The 21,234-nt window shown below is 37.8% G+C and overlaps 5 protein-coding genes across 5 annotated transcripts; 3 read left to right on the top strand and 2 right to left on the bottom strand.

The window, feature by feature from the left end:
• Positions 1,336 to 4,340, bottom strand: LOC109126315. Its single transcript, XM_019229796.1, has one exon. It carries the CDS (start codon positions 3,819 to 3,821, stop codon positions 2,715 to 2,717), a length of 1,107 nt encoding a protein of 368 aa, XP_019085341.1. The 5' UTR covers positions 3,822 to 4,340; the 3' UTR covers positions 1,336 to 2,714.
• LOC104711178 lies at positions 8,786 to 11,191 on the top strand. Its single transcript, XM_010427860.2, has 3 exons — positions 8,786 to 8,952; positions 9,052 to 10,426; positions 10,599 to 11,191. Exons 2-3 carry the CDS (start codon positions 9,087 to 9,089, stop codon positions 10,849 to 10,851), a joined length of 1,593 nt encoding a protein of 530 aa, XP_010426162.1. The 5' UTR covers positions 8,786 to 8,952; positions 9,052 to 9,086; the 3' UTR covers positions 10,852 to 11,191.
• On the top strand, positions 11,684 to 12,224 carry LOC104711177. The gene has a single exon (XM_010427859.2). It carries the CDS (start codon positions 11,767 to 11,769, stop codon positions 12,115 to 12,117), a length of 351 nt encoding a protein of 116 aa, XP_010426161.1. The 5' UTR covers positions 11,684 to 11,766; the 3' UTR covers positions 12,118 to 12,224.
• LOC104711176 (ATP-dependent zinc metalloprotease FTSH 7, chloroplastic) lies at positions 12,377 to 16,526 on the bottom strand. Its single transcript, XM_010427858.2, has 13 exons — positions 15,594 to 16,526; positions 15,388 to 15,450; positions 15,177 to 15,311; positions 15,012 to 15,077; positions 14,738 to 14,923; positions 14,567 to 14,653; positions 14,366 to 14,479; positions 14,155 to 14,279; positions 13,948 to 14,056; positions 13,743 to 13,868; positions 13,316 to 13,636; positions 13,104 to 13,227; positions 12,377 to 12,944 (listed from the first exon to the last, which is right to left on the bottom strand). The coding sequence occupies exons 1-13, from the start codon at positions 16,476 to 16,478 to the stop codon at positions 12,817 to 12,819; spliced, it is 2,469 nt and encodes an 822-aa protein (XP_010426160.1). The 5' UTR covers positions 16,479 to 16,526; the 3' UTR covers positions 12,377 to 12,816.
• On the top strand, positions 18,089 to 20,385 carry LOC104715353. The gene is made up of 11 exons (XM_010432768.1): positions 18,089 to 18,109; positions 18,208 to 18,475; positions 18,565 to 18,662; positions 18,787 to 18,821; positions 18,921 to 19,040; positions 19,141 to 19,273; positions 19,347 to 19,445; positions 19,588 to 19,761; positions 19,848 to 19,961; positions 20,027 to 20,062; positions 20,137 to 20,385. The coding sequence occupies exons 1-11, from the start codon at positions 18,089 to 18,091 to the stop codon at positions 20,383 to 20,385; spliced, it is 1,347 nt and encodes a 448-aa protein (XP_010431070.1).

Below are 21,234 nucleotides of genomic sequence, written 5' to 3'. Positions count from 1 at the left end.
GAATAATTTAGAAAGCTGCAAAACTGTTGACATTAAAATTTTATATTATTTTGTGTCATGGCAAAAAAAATGAAAACAGTTCAAACATATAGATTTCAAAAGATACGAATATTCGAATAAACACAACTCTACAATGAACAGTTGCAACTTTACAAAAAAACCATTAAAATGAACAATCACAACTTTTTGTAAAACATACAATTTAAATTTTTTTACCGATTTTTTAAAAAAATTATCCAAAAGGTACGATTGAAAAAACACAACTTTTAGTGGCATTTATTGGGATTAGGTATAAATATATTGAAAAGTCAAATCCAAAAACTCACTATGTAATCCATCTAACTCTAGGAAAAACACTTTAGGTATTTTTATTAAACTTTTATATTTAAAATTAACTAAAAGATGTAAATTAGATTCATCATTCCAAAAAACTTTTGTTAAATCAAGAATTAGAGGAATTTCTTGACTTTTAAAAGAATGAATGCTAGAAAATAATTAAAAAAAATGCATAAACCATTGAGACTGAAATTTTAGTTGACTTTGTGTCACAACAAAAAAAATGAAAACAGTTCAAACAGACAAATATATATATATATATATATATATATATATATATATATATTTCAAAAGATATGAATGTTCCAATCAACACAACTTCACTGTTGTAACTTTTTATAAATAACCGTTTTAATGATCCATCACAACTTTTCAGAAAATATCCAAAATGTACGATTGAAAAAACACAACTGTTAGTCACATTTATTCGGATTGTTATTATTATATAGATTCTTGTTTTTATGGACAGAGAGCTCAAGGACATAAGGCATTGTAATCTTATGAAGCTAGTGACGGCTTGTTCGAGTATTGATTTTCAAAGAAATCAGTTCATGCCTAATGGAAGTTTAGATATGTGGCTGCATCCAGAGGAAATGAAAGAGATTTATAGACCCTCAAGAACATTGACACTTTTTGAAAGGCTTAACATAGCGATAGATGTGGCTTCTGTCTTGGACTATCTTCATGTTCATTGCCATGAACCAATAGCGCATTGTGATCTAAAGCCAAGCAACGTCCTTCTAGATGATGATTTGACTGCCCGTGTTAGCGACTTTGGTCGCACACGTCTTCTCCTCAAATTCATGAGTCGTTCTTTAACCAACTAAGCTTAGTCGCTGTTAGAGGTACCATCGGCTATGCCGCACCTGGTAAGTTTATCACACATTTGTAATGTCTAAATGAAGAAAGTTATTGTATTTTGTTTTGGTACTCCAATTTTGTTTATGTGAAATATTTTGCAGAATATGGATTGGGAGGACAACCATCAATACATGGTGATATGTACAGCTTTGGGGTTCTCATTTTGGAAATATTCACTGGAAGACAGCCAACCAATGATTTATTTGGTGAAAACTTCACCCTGCACAGCTACGCAAAGTCGGCGTTGCCAGAAAGAATATTGGACATTGCAGACAAATCGATTTTCCAGAGCGGTCTGAGGGTCATTTTCCCTATTGTTGAGTGCTTGACACTGGTTTTTGCTGTAGGACTTCGGTGTTGTGAAGAATCACCTACGAATTGTTTGGCAACTAGTGAAGCCAGAAAAGAGTTAATCTCAATAAGAGAAAGGTTCTGTTAAGATTGAAGGAAGAACTCTTCTCTCTTATCTCTTCTCAATTCCCCAATACAAACTATGAACCCTAAATGATAAGATTGGAGTTACAGTTCTCCTCTCTTATCACCTTGAACAGAGTCGCAGCTCTGATCTAACAAACTCACATTGTTGATCACGCAGGATGATGTTCACCATCGTACTCTGTTTCTATGTATATTCTATAATCTTCTCTTTAGCTCATGACACGTGCTTCTTTCTCTCCCACATTTCTCTCTTATCAATACTCCCCCCATTTAAACAAGCTTGTCCTCAAGCTTGTGTCGTAGCATTTTGGTACAAGTGAAGAAACAAGAATGGAAGCAACCTCATAGAGATTCCCGAAGCATGAGGGAAGGACAGCCAAACTGCAGCCGGCTGCAAACAAGTCACTACTTTAAATGGGCCATCTGATGGAGCAGGCACTTGCAGAACTTATTGAACCCGTTATTCTCTCAAGTCTTTTGTAAAATCTGCTCACATACAGCATGTAATACAATTTATGCAATAAACCCATGATTAGTGTCATGCAGCATTCTCCAATGTGGCCACACTTGAGAGGCAATGTCTGTTGCATAGTCACTTCCATGTCTATCCCATGGCTCTTAGTTTTGTACTTGTAATGCCAAGTTTTGACCAATTTTGGCTTCTTCAACCGGAGATATATCTGTAATATATGCTTCAACACTGTAGTTGTCAATCCCAACCATAAAAGCCTTGAAACTGACTGGATCTCCTCAGCCTTGCTCTTCCAACAATGCCACACTGAAAAATAAAGTTTTTTGTGACACTTGAGCATACAAAACTTAGTGCAGATGCACCTTACCTGGAAGCTAAATACACACACAACCTGCATCCTCTCACTCTTAGTTTCTCCAGATTTATTTCCTGCAAATGGAGTAAGATGCATAATATGAATGTCTCTTTTCATGATCCGCTCCAGTACCCTTTCAAGCATATAATCCGGCCTATTCTCCATGTCAAGATCATGAATCTTATGCGATGTAGGTACAACTTTGGTGACTTTGATAGCAGAAGTGGCCAAATGTCGTAGAAGTGCTTCTGATTAAGAGACAGTAGCTTCAATATTAGATTGCAACACGACCCTATCATCTTCACAAAGTGTGTCACCCAACTGTTCCAATACCAGTTTATTTTCCTCCGTATGAAGAATTTCCCTTATAAGTGGAGCTGTAAACATTTGGTGTATGGTAAGCACTCTGTTTCTGTGCTTTCTTCCAGTAGCTTCTCCAAAGCTAACAAACCGTTCATGCTTCCTTTTATACTTAAACATCCATGATTTACGAGACAAATTCAACTTCTTATGTTGATTTAATTTATTCCTTCTCTCACACAATCTGTCGAACACATGGTGTGTACATTGCTTGCCATTGACACATTCAAGACACTGTGAACTATTGAACCTCATACTAGCAGATGGCCAATCCTCAAGAACACTTGGATATACATTTCGAATCCTAAGGCTAGGTTCCAACGTCGGGATTGTTACCTGAAGATGTGAAAGCTCTACAAGCTGATGAGATACTTGTGGAATCGATTCCAGTTGATTACTCTCAGTATTATGGATGGCTTTTTTCTCTTGGTTCCTATTCTTGACAACATTGTCTAGCTTGACTAACACAGAACTGGCTTCCACTTCCCTTAGATCATCATTTTGCAATTTCTCAAAATCAGAATCGATTAACCGAGGGCTAATCAATGTCACACTTGTGTTCATGTTACAATTCCAGTTTAATACTTCTTGCGATTGCATTATGTCCGACGGTTGCGACGTGATCTTCCCCAAACACAAATCCACTTCTTTCTTCTTCTCCGCTATTTCATCGTCTTGCTCCGGTGATATTTGATGTTGAACATGGAATCTCTCATCGGTGTTCGTTTCTTGACTCATGGCCACTGAAGGAATTGATTCTTGTTGGATCGTCGTGACATCCCTACGTATTTTGTTCTCACGCCATTGCTGGATGAGTCGGTCATTCCTTTCTTGCAATCGAAGCTTCTCTGGATCGTCATCTTCACCGAACTGAAACAATAAAGCCTCCTTCAACTTCTGCCAGCTTGAGAAAGTGCAAAGTGATTGTCGCCAGTAAAACCAAGCTTCAGTGTCACCTTCGAGAAGACTCTGTGCAAGATTCAGCTTCTCATCTCCCATGAAAGCCTCCTGGATAAAGAAATCCTCTATCCATGAAAGCCATGGTCACAATTCACCAGAAACACCATCGATGATTGGAAATCCCTCAAGACACATTGTGATTAAAATCCCCAAATTGTAAAAACCCTAACTTTCTTCAGTGTTTGATTCGATCCGTGTTCCCAAGCGCACCATTTGTTAAGATTGAAGGAAGAAATCTTCTCTCTTATCTCTTCTCAATTCCTCAATACAAACTATGAACCCTAACTGATAAGATTGGAGTTACAGTTCTCCTCTCTTATCACCTTGAACAGAGTCGCAGCTCTGATCTAACAAACTCACAATGTTGATCACGCAGGATGATGTTCACCATCGTACTCTATTTCTATTTATATTCTATAATCTTCTCTTTAGCTCTTGACACGTGCTTCTTTCTCTCCCACATTGCTCTCTTATCAGGTTCTTTAAGAGAACAACCAGACGTTGAAGTGTGAAAGGGTTTTCTCTATAAATATCATATTTTCATAATGTGTGGTTTAATTTGTGTTGTTTCCTCTGTTTATGCTCTCTTTTGTTTCCAGACAAGATTAAAATTAAAATGTTTGTGTTTCCAGCTTTACATTTTCTAGGAAGAATAATAATCTAGACAAAAAGTGAAGTACATGTGTTAACACACAACTCGTCAATACGAGCTCAGTGACTCAAAGTAAAGGAGGAATCAATGAAAAGAAGTTGAAAACCTTTTTAGTATGGGGCACAATATAACGAAAAAAAAATCATACAAACATGAAAAGAAGTTGTATATCAAGTTTAAAAACCTATAAAATTATAATAGGTTTTTTATACTAAATAACATTTTCATCATGTCATTTATCAATTTTTTTTATCAACAATACAAATTAGACAAAATTAGACTATTCTTTAGAAACCATTAATTATATTTTGGATTAAAATATTGATATATGAACAAATTATCAATTAGAATATAAAATAACATAATGCATAAGTTTTAAGCATAGAAAAAAGTTTTATAAAACTAAACAAAAAAACAATTATTCTAACTAGAGAATTTTTCATAATATAAATTAATCACAAAATAATTACTTAATATAAAGGTCAATGATGCTATATTGCTATATATAATTCTTCCATCGTTGCAGGCTTCCTTTGCACAAATAAAATAAAATTTGTAGGATGCATTTATATGGGTGTTTTACTTAATTTTTTGGGTTCAGATATTTTTTTTCCTTCTTTAATAGAACTGATTGCCCGTTTGGGGTTAAGGCACATATTTTGTTTAAAATTAGAGTGGGCCACCTTTTAAAAATACCTACTGAACTGATTATAATTTTTTTTTTTTTGGCTAAATATGTAAATATCATTAGAATGAAAAAAGTTTTACAAAAAGGTAAGACCTACAAGATAGCAGCTCTGGCAAAAAAAATAAAACAAAGCTACTATAGAGTTACAAAAAGATTTGGGTTGTTAACGGATCCAGTGGAGCATGAGATTTTGCCAATGCTTCTGCAGCCTTCTTGCAGTGATAATGTTGCGGACTTCCCGGTCGATGATCCTGAAGATGACTGGAGGGGGAAGCCTGCAAGAGTTATGGAGAAGATTGTTCCTCTGCCTCCAAATATTATAGATGACTACCTAAGTTACCACTTTTCTGAGCAACACAGGGGCAGAAGTGGTGGATTGTCTGGTCCAAGACAGGAGCTAGTTCTAGGAGCTGAATAGCCGTTACCGGGGACACAGTCTACTGAAAACCAACCTCCAAAGTTGTGCGGAGAACTCACAAGCCAACATAAGGTGATCTCTAGATTCCGACTCAATCGTGCAAATACAACATTCTGAGGATCGTAAGTGACCCCAAGCAGCAAGTCTTTGACGGGTAGGTAGCCTGTCAAGAGTGGTAATCCACATTTGGAAAGCAAACCGGGGTATTGCACTCTTGAACCAAACAGAAGGGACCCAATTCATCAGAGAGTCCCTAGGTCGTAGAGCGTCCCAAGTCCTTGCAGAGGAAAACCCTTGACAAATCACATCATTCACCGACCAAACAAAGGCATCATTAGGCAACTCAGGGGACGGGGCCGGGAGAGAGGAGATGTGATCATGAATATCACGAGCTTCAGATGATCTAGATAAGGGAACAATCCATTCACCATTATTGTAACCGTCTGCAACTTTTGCTTCCCGCGGAATTCTCAGATGCCGATAGCCAAAGTCACCAAGCTTCTTGAATAAAGGACCAAGAGAGGTCCAGCTATCAAACCAGTAAGATGCCTTTAAGCCATTTCCCACCTAAGTCTTAATGAACTGCTCCGCAAGTGGCCTTAAGCCAAGTAGCATCTTCCAAGTACAGGTGTCAGATGGTGAAGCATTTATTTCCCAGAGGGATCTGGTTTTGATATGATGATGATGGTGCCAGGCAGCCCAGACCGAACCATTACTCTCGAACAACCGTCAGATGAGTCTTAGAAGAAGGGTCTTGTTCCACTCTAAGAGACTTCTAAAACCAAGTCCACCCTCTTCCTTAGGCAGGCATAAGGTTTTCCAAGACACCTTTGCCACTTTACCTTCCTCGATATTTCCAGACCATAAGAATTTCTGGCAAAGACTTTCCAACTTTTTGATACAGTCCTTTGGGAGGATAAATGAGGTCATCCAGAAGTTGATGGTGCCAAATATAACCGAAGAGATCAGCTGAACGCAACCCGCAAAAGACAGGGATTTAGTTGACCAGGATCTAAATCTTCGAGTAATCTTATCGATCAGTGGCTCATATTCAGCAATACGGAGCTTTCTGCACATGAGAGGGAGGCCCATATCTTATAGGTAGGGTGCCAGGTGGGAAGCCGTAGGAGACCGCAGTTGATACTTTAGTTTGATCCTGACCCGCAAGAAAGAGTTGGCTTTTATCCTTATTCACTTGTAGACCCGACCATGAAGCAAAGTCATCCAGAGTTTCACATATTCCGTGCAAGGAGGAGCTACCACCATCGAAGAAAATCATAACATCATCTGCAAACATCAAATGAGAGATGTCCAATTCAGAGGCTTTAGGGTGGTAGTGAACATAGCCACTTGCAAAGCGAGAGTGTAGCAATTTGGAGAAAACCTCCATATTAAGGACGAACAGGTACGGCGAGAGGGGATCTCCCTGCCTTAAACCCTGAGAACTCTTGAAAAAACCTCCACTGCAACCATTAACTGCGCTTGAGAATGATGCTGTGGAAATGCATTGATGGATCCAGTTGATGAATTTCTCAGGGATGGCAAGAGCACGCATGGCAGCTATGACAAAGTTCCATTGTACCGTGTCAAAATCTTTGCGAAGATCGACCTTGAGCATGCCCCTGGGTGATATGTTTCTCCAGTTGTAACCGTGGACCATCTCGGTAGCTAAGAGGACATTTTCAGCGAGCGACCTACCTGGAAGTAAAGCAGACTGCGCCGGTGATATGACAATGGAAAGAAGCTTTTGCAGTCTGCCTGTGAGGAGCTTCGCAATGACCTTGTAAAGAGTGTTTAAGCACGAGATTGGTCTGAAATCAGCAGTGGATGTAGCATACATGGTCTTAGGGATAAGGACTAGCGTGGTAGCATTCCACTGTTTTAAAAGCTTACCCGAGCTAAAGAATTCTTCTATGGCTTCAGTGACTTCAGCACCAATGACACTCTATGTTGCTCGAAAGAACTCAGCAGAGTAGCCATCTGGACCGCACGTCTTGTTTCTCGGTAGAGAAAATAATGCTTCCTTGATTTCGTCCTTGGTGAAGAGGCGCTCAAGGTCTCTGATTTGATCAGGAGAGCAGCGATACGACAATAGGAGGTTCATGTCCTCCTGCTCAAGTAAACAGGGGCCTACCTCAGCTCCCAGGAGATTCTCAAAATACTTCACACAGTGATCAGTGATGCCTTGTTGCGCTTCTATTCTCACGCCATTACTGTCATAAAGTGTATGGATCGTGTTGATAATTGAGTAAATGGTATAAAGAAAAAAAAACAGTGTGGGGTACGTGCCCCACCCTTTAATGCCTTGCGTCCGCCCCTGGGAATCATTGTCTTAACTGCTACGTTCTTGGTCTATCATGATTTTGGAAACTAAGACTACAATATTTGCAATTTCTTGGCAGAGAAGACATGTAATGCCTCCTGTTTTAAGATCGATGTTTTAAGACTATCATGTTTTAAGATCGATGTTTGTAGTTTATTTTGTCTTTCTATGTAAGTTTATTGGTGTATTTGACTTCTTTTGAAGCTCGTAAAACCTATAGAGTGTTTGATGGAAAAAAAAAAAAAAAGACATGTAATGCCTCCATTAAAATCATCTTACCGAACAAGGCTTGGGTTAAGAATATATAAAGCCCAATTAGTTCTTGCATGGCCTCTGTATTTGTTATGATAATCCATTTTGTTGGACTTATATCAAGCTTATACTAAAAATTATCGACGTGAACAATGTGTACGACAAATTTAAAATTCATAGCACTCCAAATCAAGAAAGCCAAGTGGTGCCATGTACTTCATTTTTGCATCTGATATGTACTTTTTAGATCTATTAATATACTACTAGTCACTAAAGTCTAAAAGATATGTATTTCAATTCAACTTCTAACCAAATTTTAATTTACTAGTACTATTATTCTACAATGTCCTCGGCCTGGAGTCCCGTGAACCCATCTCCAATCCCGTACGTGTCAAATACTATCAAGCCAGCTTTATCAAACCCAACACGTGATTTATTACCATCCGTAGGTTTTTTCTTTTTCTCCCGAACAAACCGCGTTGCTCAGTTTTATCATTCATCACCTGTAACCGTCTCTACCCGTGGATTAAAAAAAAAACATCATCTCTCTTCTCTAAAATAGCACACGCCTTTTTCACCGGCTATATCCGGTAATTTACTCTATTATTATATATATATATATTTTTTTTTGGCCAATCTCTATTATTATATATATTTTTAGCTAATTTTTACGTATAAGGGCTTTTTATCTTCTTCTTCTCCTTCTACTTTGTTTCTAAACAAATTTCAGGAGAGAGCTCGTCGTATAAGCCACTGAATTCGATTTTGACCTCACAACCCAAAATTTTCCCGAGAAAATCTCTTTCAACCGAACGAATTTGAAAACTCACCAAGAAGGTTCTCTATCTCTCTCCCACATTCTCTCTATCTTTCAATTTCTCGTAATCAATTTTGTCTTTAATCTTTGTAGTTTTTTTTTTTTCTCGATTTATACAGATTCTGAGATCTTTTTTGCGTCTCTTCGTAAAACAATGGAGGTGAAAGTAGCTACCACGACGTCGTTTCATTGGTCAGGACATCACACGGCGATTCCTCAATGTCCGTCGTTTTCTCAAACCCTAACTTCCTCTAAACGCCGTCGTTCTTCTCGTGGAAGAGCCGGAGATGCCTCCTCCGTTGTTGGAGGTTCTTTATCTTGTCAGAGCAGACTGAAACCTTCCACGTTTCTTGGAACACAATCTGGGAAGCTTAACCGATCTAAATCTTGTGAGCTTTGGCAATTCTCTAAGGTAACAACAACAACAACAGATGTGGTCAAGAGAAATAATAGTCCGTTAAGGAGAGTTTGTAGTGCGAGCTCTGGTTTCTTCTCGGACGAAGCCTTCTCTGTAAAGATGCAGGAGTTAGCTTCACAATTCAGGATTGCAGGTCAAGATGACGAAGAAGAGAACAAACACAAATCAGAACCAGTAGGTACTCGTAGATTTGGTTCTGTGAAGCTATTACAAGAGTCTGTTCCGGGTTTAGCTTCTCTTGAGGCACCATGGGCAGAGATGGTTAACCATTCAAGCATTGAGCGTAAGGCAAACAGTGTTGATTTGCCTCTGTCGCTTAGGATAATAAAGAGGAAGCTACAAGAAGAAGCGCTTAAAGAAGCTAGTGCATCTAGTTATTGTTCTATCAATAGAGCTTTTTCTTCTATGGTTTTCATGTTTGAGGAGCTACATAGCTTTGCGTTGCAGACTAGGGTGGGTGTTCTTAGGCAGGTTAAGAAGGAGATGCATGCTTCTTTGCTTTGGATTTTCCAACGCGTGTTCTCTCAGACACCTACTTTGATGGTTTATGTGATGGTTCTATTGGCTAACTACACTGTGCATTCAGTTGCATCAAACCTACCTATTGCAGCATGTCCTCCAGACTCAGAGACAAAAGACGTGCCATTGGGTAGTAAAGGTACAGATCAGACGCATCAAAGGATTGATTTTTCTTCATTTAAGGAGTCTAGTGTAAGTGGAAGAGATGGTAAAGGGATTGATGAGTCCAAATGGTTAGGTTCGATCAGTTTTGACAAGGGCTCCCACTTACCGACACATCGAGACTCGGTTTCAGGAGAAGGGATGAGAGAGGAGGAGCTGAGTCTGTGGAATTCTATGGTTGAAGTAGCAAATCGAATGCAGGATTCCCCTATTGACCGTGACATGAGATTGAGCTTTGTTTCACCGGTCAGTGCAAGGATTGAATTGGATGATTATGCCAATTACACTAGAACAGAGCTTTTATATAAGATAGGTTTGGCTCAAGAGCCGAACAACCATCTGCTCCTAGCTAACTACGCTCAGTTCCTTTCCCTCGTTACTCAAGACTACGACAGGTGATATATCCTTGACCTATTCTTACATCTAACATTCAAGAGTTTATTACTTGTACATTGTGAAGTATATCCTTGCACTTTGCTCATTGAACGTCAAAGGTGTGTAGATTGGTCATGATTCTATATAACTTTGGAACTTGACAAATGATGTTTGCTTTTGGATGTGTATTAGAGCGGAGAACTGCTTCAAGAAAGCCATAGAGTCAGAAGATGTAGATGCGGAAGCGTACAGCAAATATGCTATCTTCCTGTGGAAAGTTCGGGACGATCTCTGGGCGGCTGAGGAGAACTTTCTAGAAGCTATATCTGCAGACCCTACCAACTCCTTCTACGCCGCCAACTACGCCAACTTCCTCTGGCAAACGGGTGGTGAAGAAACATGCTTCCCATTAGAATCGTCTGAGTCTCCTCAGGAAATGGCTTAGGAACGAATGAATGATGTGGTTTGTTAGCAGCAGTCTGCAGTGAAGAGAGACAGGGACAGAACTTAGGTACACGATAGAAGCAAGAGGAAAACTGTAAGTAGTGTTTTTGAGTGAACCAGTGCAGCTGATGAGCATTGCTTCTCTTTGGTTCTTTTTGTTTTTTTGGCTTTTGCCTAACTTTCCACTCAGTAGTAAATACGGTCGTAGATTCCATTGGCTTACTGATCATGGATGCGTCCAATAAGAAAGAACATGTGTAGATCCAACACTACTAATAATAATCACTGAGCATTGCTTTTGGTGAAATAATAAGTGAGCATATTTGCATCGTTTAATGTAATTGTTACTGTCTTTGAGCTTCGTTCAGCAGTGTTGTGGTGCAAACAGAGACTCACACACAAGAGTCTACCGCTCTAGCGTTGAACAACCTTTTCCAATAAATGGGCCTCGGCCCAATTTTAGCCATGTATTGTGACAACATCGCACACTCAAAAAACCAAGACGTGTCTCTTCCTCATTCATACGTTACATTTGAAGAAATAAATCAGACAAATGGGAGAATTTGACTATGTGCAATCTTCCATTTTAAGCTAAAGAACCTCTTACAAATAATATAATCACAATAACCTGTTTACTACATATATTTGTGCCCATATATATCTAAATAATATTAAAACCAAAATAAAAATGTATCCAAGTAATTTAAGAAAAATGTGTGAAGGGGAAAGAGAAATAGGATAAGACACTTGTGGAGAGCTTGTGCCAAGAAAAATCCAACGGCTCAGATTCACCTAACCTCATTATAATCCTTTTGTAACAAATGCCACACGAAGACAGACAGACAAACACACACAGTTCCGATAAAAAAAAAAAAAAAACAGGGAAANAGAAGAAGAAGAGAGGAGATAAGCAACAATGGTTTCTTCACTTCTGTCATTTGCTCCGGCCACCGTCAGGGTTTACGCCACAGGCGCAAAGGGAGCTTCAGGCCCCGCAAAGGAGGAGAAGAATCCCCTCGACTTTGTTCTTGGGTTTATGACAAAGCAAGATCAGTTCTACGAGACTGATCCAATTCTCAAGAAGGTGGAGGAGAAGCAAGCTACCAGAAGCAGTGGCACTACCAGTGGCAGAGGAGCTACCAAAAGCAGTGGCACTACCAGTGGCAGAGGAAGCGTTCGCGGTGGTAAGAACTCAGCTCCAACGCCTGTTGCCCCGAAGAAGAACGAAGGTGGATTTGGTGGCTTAGGTGGCCTCTTCAAAAAATAAAAGAAACATGTATAGTAATTTGCATTGTTTATGCCTCTGTTTTTATTCTCTATAATTCTTCGGATTTCAATTATATATATAAGCTACTCTTTCTTCATCTTCTTTGACATCACATGATCTAGTTATTGTTTTTCTGAACAATTAATCAAGATTCACTCACTTCTTCGAGAAATCTGAGATTAATAGACTAGTATGAGTAAAATGCTAATGCAAATTTTTGTGGACGAAAATGAGTAATGGTAATGCAACCTTTAGTGAGGGTCCTTTAAGAGTTGCTTTACACATACATCAGTCCTTTCAAGAACAGAGCAAAGGGATGATTCATATACAAAGAGGACCTTGTAGGAATTCAAGAGTGTGATTCACACTATTTTCAAAGCAGATATAATATGTAAAGGCTTTTTATACATCCGAATCAATTATATACTTTTGCCAAGTTCTCTTTAAGAGACTGTATCTAGCAAGAATAACAAACATCCAACAAAATCTACGAGTTATATCACCAAAGTCATACTCCAATATGGTTCTTCCAATTTTGATTCAAGTGTTATACGCATGCTGGAACCATGAATGCTATGCTTAGGCAATGGTGATAACTAGACCTGACCTGGAGATACCAGAAGGCAGCCAGGAAAGAGCTGATAAACCGTGTTAGAAACTGTCTTTATGGTTATAATTGATGATAGAACATAGTAGCTATTAACTGGAGCTAGCTTGTGCCGGGAGTAGAAGCTCTTGCTTTCCTTTGACAAAGACTGCGAGTTCTTCTGGTGCAACCACCATACTTAACCACTTCTGCAGTTCTTCACCCTCTACTTTCTCTTTCTCTGCACCAAAACATGACATTTCATCGAAATGAGCCAATTATCACATCAAACTCAAGCAAAGCCATGGAAGAACAAAACTTTTAGCGATGATATCTTATAGTGTCCTAAACGTTTTCAAAATCTGTTTCGATGAAAGTAAATAACCTTATACTACTATACCTTCAAGTTGAGCACCAAGCCCTTCCAATACCTCTGGATTAGCGCGTACAACAGACAGTGCAACATCGAGAGCAGATTGTAACAAAATTGTCACTTCTTTTTGAACAAGATCAACTAGTTTCCCCTGTGTTGTAACATGGAAGGTTAGCTCTTGCATTCTTTCAAGGGATATTATAGAAACCTAGGAAAGTGCAATGTAAAAGGACTGTAACCTGATCTCTTCCCCATGGTGAGCCTCCAGAGTCGTCAATCCCACCACCAGAAAGTGTAGCCACAGACACAGGTCCGATTTTTTGGTTAAGACCATATTCAGCTACGGCCTTGTATGCCATATCAGTCGCCCGCCTTATATCATCAAAGGCACCTGTTGATATACGCCCTGAGTATACAACTTCTTCGGCTGCACGACCTCCAAGAAGGGTAACCAGACGTCCAAGCAGCTCATCAATGAAGAGCAAATATCTGTCTTCACTGGTAGGAGGAATATATGTAAATCCCAATGCCCCTCCTGTTCTTGGCAATATGCTTAATTTCTGACAAGACAATGAAGATGAGTTAGACTTGAATCATCTACACACATTAAACAGCAGAGACAATGAGCATACATATATAATTTTTTTTTTTTTTTTTGCATTTTACCTCCACGCGTGGCTGTCCAGTAAGAAGATTTGCAACAGCAGTACCAACCACTGCATGCCCAGCTTCATGCCTTGCAACCACTGCCTTCTCATTGCCTTTTAGTCTTGCAGATTTTTTCTCTATGCCCTGAAACAGATGCTTTGTAAAAATCATATTTTGACAATTGCCTTAAATAATCAATAGAACAGAAAAGTTATAGAGGTACCGCTATTGATCGCTCCACAGCTTGAATGAAGTCAATTTTCTCAACAGTCCCCTTGTTCTGTCTTCCAGCTAGCAAGGCAGCCTCATTTACCAAGTTTGCAAGGTCTGCCCTGCAAAAATAGGAAAAAAGTGTTTATGATATATACTATACACCCAAAAACGTATAACTGAAGTAAATTCAAATCAGCGATAATATAGAAAATTGTACCCCGTAAAACCAGTGGTCATTGAGGCAATATTACCAAGGTTGACATCATGTCCCAAAGGAAGCTCTTTCTTTGACACATGGACTCTCAAAATGGATTCTCTTCCAATTTTGTCTGGCGTTTCCACCTGAAAAATGCATCAGTGCCTTTGAGAGAACCTTATCAAAATGCCTAACTATTTACAAATATAAAGAGTTAATCCATTCTACCAACCGTAACAACACGATCAAATCTCCCAGGACGACGCAGGGCCGGGTCTAAGACATCGGCACGATTTGTAGCTCCAAGAACGATAACCGCAGAGTTGCTATCAAAACCATCCATCTCCTGCAGAAAAGTTCCCAACGTATGAATGATTCAAAGAAAAATTAAGCGTGCTACTTATGCAGGAAATGTGCATGAGAGAAGACTTACCGTAAGCAACTGATTCAAAGTTTGCTCCCGTTCGTCGTTGTTGCCGACTCGGAATTTACCATCACGGCTTTTTGCCACAGCATCTATCTGGAGAAAAGGAAATAGAAAATGTTGTTTAAGATGCCCAGAGGTATATAACGTACTGGAAGTAATCTGACTACGGATACTAACCTCATCAATAAATATAATTGATGGAGCTTCCTTCTTGGCCCGTGCAAAAAGATCCCTTACACGTGAGGCGCCCATGCCGACATACAGCTCTACAAACTCACTTGCAGAGCAACTAATGAAGGGGACTTCAGCTTCCCCAGCGACAGCCTTCGCAAGAAGGGTTTTCCCTGTTCCGGGAAGACCAACCTAAAAAGAAAAGAATCAAAGGCATCAAAGTCTAGAGGAGAGCCATTGTAACCAAACGTTTAAAGCGAAATCAAATGATATAACTCACCAATAGGACACCACGCGGAGGACGTGCACCTAGACGGACATACTTGTCAGGATTTCTAAGAAATTCCTGCATCAATTAATCCATGTGTAAAAAGACAAATACTAGACTGAGAACAATGCTCTAACAATAAGTACGTGCAGAGTCTTTAAGGACTGAAAAACCTACCACAATTTCTTCTAGCTCTTCCTTTGCTTCATCAACACCTGCAACATCTGCAAAAGTGATTGTTTCACCTCCACCAGAGACTTTTCCCCCATCCGGACCACTAGACTTCCGGGTCCTAAGCTGGCCAGTTGTATTCTGTGTACAGCCATAGTCTTTTTAGGAACTTGAAATAATTTAAACAACCATACTGAAATATACTGGAGATGCAAACCGTGGAGAAGCTTAGAGGGAATCGAATAAGCCCTGCAAGCACCGCTATGTAGAAAAGAGCTATCTGCAACAACAGATAAAAAGAGAGAAACTTTTCGAATAAATGCTTGCCAAAAGTGAAAATGAAGTCCATTCTTTAGAAAAGGCCATCCTATTTAAGGAGTAGCACAAATAGTGAAAAATGCGGTGTAGCACCAGTTGCCTTACCAATCCAGAGTTGAAGAAGCCCCCAGAGCGTTTCTCAGGAGATCCAAATTCCACATTATTACCAAGCATCTTCTCATATGGTGTTTTGATGTCACCAGGTCTTGTGGTGGAATACACAACTCTCTTCGTGGGAGACACAGTTCTAAGCAGCGATTCAGACGACTCTGACAACCTATTACTTCCACTCTCTTTCCACTTTCCATCATCTCTTAACTTAAACAAAACTTGAACCCCATCAACCTCCACTTTCTGAACCTGGTTACTGTTAACTTTACTTAAGAACTCACTATAAGGCACACTCACGAAAGTCGTCTGAACTCGAGGCTCCGAGCCAGGTAAAGGTATCCCAGGCCAAAGCAATCGCATCACAAACATAACAACACCCAATTGCAACAACAAAACTCCAATCCCCTGAGCTTGGATTATAGGCTGCCACTGCCACTTCTTCTTCTTCCCCTTTGATGATGACCACCACACCTTATCTTCCCCTTGCTTCGACGATGAACCCGACTTCCCCGGAGTACTCTGGCTTCTTTCTTCATCCTCACTACTCTCACTCGAACCCTCTATCTGATCATCATCTTCTTGACAATCCACAACAACTCTTCTGCTCGTCTTCCTTGAAAACCCATCAAAAAGATTAAACCTTTCTTGATTTCTCAACACCGTAACAGCTTTCTTCTTCTTCTCCAGAGGAAGCGGGATTGAGTTGGAGACGAAGCGATTCGGGTTCTGGGGATAAACCCTACAACGATGGTTGAAAAAGCTCGAAGCTTTCGAGTACAATAGAGTATTATGACTAACACAAGTAGCGAATTTGAACCTAGCGTAGTGGTAGTTGATTCTTGGTTGAGAAAATTCGAATGTTGTAGTAGTGGTAGTCATAATTTCGAAACCCTAGAAATTGGGGAAATCAAAGAACGCACATTTCATATTTTTTTTTTATATATATATCCATCTGTCTAATTCAAGACGACAGAGGTTCGCTGGGAAATTCAACTTCGAATATTGATCGTTGGATCGATCGTTAGATTAAAAATCGACCGTCGATATCACGAGGGGCGACTAAATTATAACACCGGGCACCGGCAAAGCCGAGTAATCCAGTGTGACACGGCGCACTGGACCAAATGGTGCAAAAGAGGACACGTGGATTAACAGTTTCATGGCCGAAGGAAGCCCAAAAATAGGCCTACTCAATCCTACTCTTTTAGAAAAGAAAAAAAAAACCACTCAAAATCACTTAGGGGGTGTATTCAAACTAATATTCCAAGTGATTTTAGATTTCATGAGATTTTAATTTTTTTTTTTTTTAGGGAAGTTGATATGATTTGTTGTAAAATTCTTTCAAATCCCATCTAAAACCATGTGATTTGGATTTCTGTATTTTTAACTAAAGAAATCCTCTCAAATCCTAAAAATTATTAAAATCCAATTCTACAGACTATTTTGAATAACAGTGGATTTTGAGATAGATTTTTAAATCATTAATTCAATAACAGTGGATTTCAGGAGACTTTTTAAAATCTATACTATTAATTGGGGAGTACAAAAAAAAGAAAAAAACAAACTTTTGGCAAAAAATGCCATATAATACCCCTACCAAAGAAAACAAGGAAGAAGAAAGAAAAAAAAATAAGGGCAACAAGGTAAATTAAAAATGAAAACAGACGCGGATCCTAAGTCTTTGTTATAATCTCATTCGGATCATGTTTAAGGTACAACTGTATCCAAACGCATTCTTTCTCATATACTTGCGAGCAAATTAACTAAACATGAGATAAATATGCTAATTACAACAGATAATTAGGAAACAACCGTATCAACGGTTTGATCCCATTAAAACCCCAAAAAAAAACTGATTACTCGAAAATCTCGTTTATAGCAACTAACCAGTTTTAATTTTTAAATTAAAGTCCCAAATCAAGAATAATCAAAACCCGAAACTTAAGTATTTCCAAAACTAACATAATCAGATTCTATCATTTCCATAATCTTCAAATCATCATTCAAAATAACATACGTATAAACATTCAATCATCAAGATCATATCAAAACATTAACTGCAAATATTAATCGTTAATCACAAATATTCTCTTATCAAACAATCACAACAACCATTTCGATTTCATTATCTTTTATAATGACTTATTTAATAGCATTTATCAACAATCAAAACTAAAAGCAGAAATATCGTATTAAACCCAAAATCAAATCAAGAAGAGAATATCTTATATTCATTGCATCGAATATTCTACATTTAAACCAAACCCAACTTCAAATATCTATATAAACCATAGAATACATTGCAAATCTTAAAACTCATCAAACCTACGAAAAAAGAATAGAAATTTACCTTCGATTAAGTCATGGCTGCGGTGAATGGATTCACACATGTTTTGGATCTCAAAGCCTACAAGAAAACGTAGAAAATCAAAGTCAGGATTGTCCACACATGGAAACAATACACAACATACGCGGGAGAAACTATAGAAATGATTCTGGCTGATTTTAAAGTAAGTTTCTTGATTTCTCCTTATAACTTATAAACATATATACTTCAAACCAGAAAGTTAACTAATGTTTTAATGTTTTTTCAATTATGTTATTATAGGGAGACCTCATTCATGCTACTATTAAGAAGCAGCAATTCAACAAACGCCAAAGACTTATTGTTTTTGGTGATTGGCGAATTATCGAGAACTTTCAGCTGTCAAGATCAACAGGGAAGTTCCGGGCAACAAAGCATCAATACAGAATGACCATCATGAATTCCACCATCATAAGCCGATGTGATTTTGTTTCAAATGATTTTTATTTGGATCTAGCTTCTTTCGATAACATACTCGCTGATGATGGTTTGAATGAAAACATTCTAATTGGTACGCTAATATATGGTTTAGTTATCTATTAATGGTTTGAATTACTATCCTATGTTATTACCTGAATAATATAAATTCCCCTACTTTAGATGTTGTTGGACAGGTTGTTTCGTCTGGAGAAATAAAAACCTCAGAGCTTAATGACAAACCCCAAAAAGAGGTTAGAGGTCATCCTTCGAGATACAAGGTAACAAGACTATAATAGATATTTTGTTTATTAACTAATCATCTCAGTGACTAACGTGTGTATTAAATTTTGTGGTATTACAGTGACCAACGTTTGTCATGCACCCTTTGGGGGAAGTTTGCAGACAAAATGTGGACAACATGTCATGAGGCAAATGAGGCAATAGTCACCTGTTTGATCCGCTGTGCAAAGATTAACACATACAATGGTATGTATTTATAGAGTATTTGTACTTTGTTTTTACGGAATTATGTGTAGGGTTCTTAATGATGTCTATCTAATATTTGTAGGAGAAAGAACCATTTCAAATGCCTTTGATATGTCGTTGCTGCTAATCAATGCTGAAGACTACCCTACTGTTCAAGATTTTGTCATCAAGTACTATTCCACATTTCGTAATTTATACTATTGCATCAATCTATACTATTAATAATATAGAAATCAATGTTTATACAATTGTTTTCTTACTACTAAACAGGCTTCCACAAGATGATTTGAAGATTACTTTCGGTGAAAGGAATTGTGATTGTCTAAAGCCTAAACATGAGGTTGATGATTACATCAACCAGTTCCCACGAAGTTCTATACCAGATCTTCTTGAAGCTCAGATGGTAATTACGATAGCTTATTAACTAGATGTAGTGCTGATTTTTTTCATTTCTGATTTGCTATTCTGTGTTATAGGAGGGGAAATTCAAAATCTATTGTAGTATCTACCACATCGATATGGAGTTTGGGTGGTATTACTTTACGTGTGTTAAGTGTAAGGGAACATGTTTGAGGGTACCAAAAAAAGAGAATGAAATCATTACTAAAAACAAAAAAAAGTCTCTTTGAGTGCAAGAGTTGCAACCAAGATGTTTCGAAGGTTGTATGCAGGTACTTGATTTCTATACTTTATATTTATAGCTTTGTTAACATATAGATCAAGGAAATGTTTATTGACCCTTTGGTTATTGATTTGGCCTATGCTAGGTATAAACTCGTGCTTGATGTCATGGATAGCTCTGGTGAGTCAAAGTTTATTCTTTTTGACAACAATGCTATCAAGATAGTCAATCAAACTACTACAGATGTACTTGGGGGTCAATATGATAAGGTAACTGATTGTTATTTAGCTATCAATTGACCATTTTCTCATGATAATAATAATTCAAACAAATTGTACTATTAATATATTCCCAGATTCAGGATCCTACTATTGTGCCACCTGCTTTGCAAGCTTTGGTTGGAAAGTCATTCTTATTCCTAGCTTCTGTTGAAACCGCTAACATTGTTAATGGTAAAGAGACTTATAAGGTGTCCTATGTTGAGATGGGTGACAAGAGTAGATTTTTGATAATATTGAAGAATCGGAAAAACAGAATGATCCTATGGATATGATCTCTAATGAAGTTCAGGTAGAAAACGTTTTCTTTAAGTTTTTTTCAAAAAAATGAAACATGTTCGTTGATTTAAACATCTCAATTTTCAGGATCAGACGAATAGCAATGTTATTGGGACATCTGTGACCACACCCTCATCGAAACGTAAAGAGGATTCGAATGATGATGCCACAACACAATCTTCAACATCAAAGAAGCAGTGTCTACCATCAATCAATCAGGCAATAGAAGAAGCAAAGGAAAAGATTCAAGGAGAGGAGGAAAAGATTCAAGGAGAGGAGGAAAAGATTCAAGGAGAGGAAGACAAGATTCAAGGAAAGGAATACGCGAGGCCTTAATTTTTTAAGCGGATCGTGAAGTGTTTTAATTGATTAGTTGGTTTTCTGTTTAGCATCAAATAAACTAGGATGGTTTTTTTAGTTTAAATTTAGAATATTCTTCCGAATAGTCTAAGTTTAAGCTTTTTTCCATGCTAGACATTTCTAAGTTTTCGTTGTTACATTTAATTTTAATGAGATTTACAAAAAAAAAACAGAATCATTTATGCTTATAAAAACTTACTGGTATTATTAACATTAGTGAAAAAAAAATAATGATTGTAGTCGACTCAAACATACCTGTTCGGGAAAAAATATAAAGCTGAATGTACCAAGACCTTTGCGAAGAACTCATAATCCTACATAGAGGAACAAGTTTAGTAGAATATTTGCAGTTAAAATACATAAGCATAATTGAATAAAAACCACAGAACATAAAAAAAAGGAAAAAAGATGGCTAGCTACATGAAGTATAGGTGAATACATGGTCACACATACCAACTATATTATTGTATACTCAACTACACAAAGTATATGTATTACATGGCCACATGCATGAACTATATGACGTTATGTGTTCAACACCATAGACATACAATCTGGTACACTGATTGATTAATTCCGGTGAAAACCGGTGTTGACTCCGGCGTTGGCCAAAAAAAAATTTCTAAAATTAAAAATAAAAAATAAGAAGTTATTATATTAAATCATTTATGGTTTTTATTAATTAAAAAATATTCTATTCAATATCTAAATATTTTATATATATTTCAAAAATATATCTTAAATGTAAAATAGAGAACTCAAACCTTAAAAAAATTTCTAAAAATTAATTTAACATATTGTATTTGTGCAAAAGAGGGTAAAAAT

This window comes from Camelina sativa, chromosome 9 (assembly GCF_000633955.1).
Source record: "Camelina sativa cultivar DH55 chromosome 9, Cs, whole genome shotgun sequence".
In the NCBI taxonomy this organism is placed as follows: Eukaryota; Viridiplantae; Streptophyta; class Magnoliopsida; order Brassicales; family Brassicaceae; genus Camelina; species Camelina sativa.
Note: the sequence above shows the minus strand (reverse complement) of the source record. Positions and strands in the feature narration are given on the sequence as shown.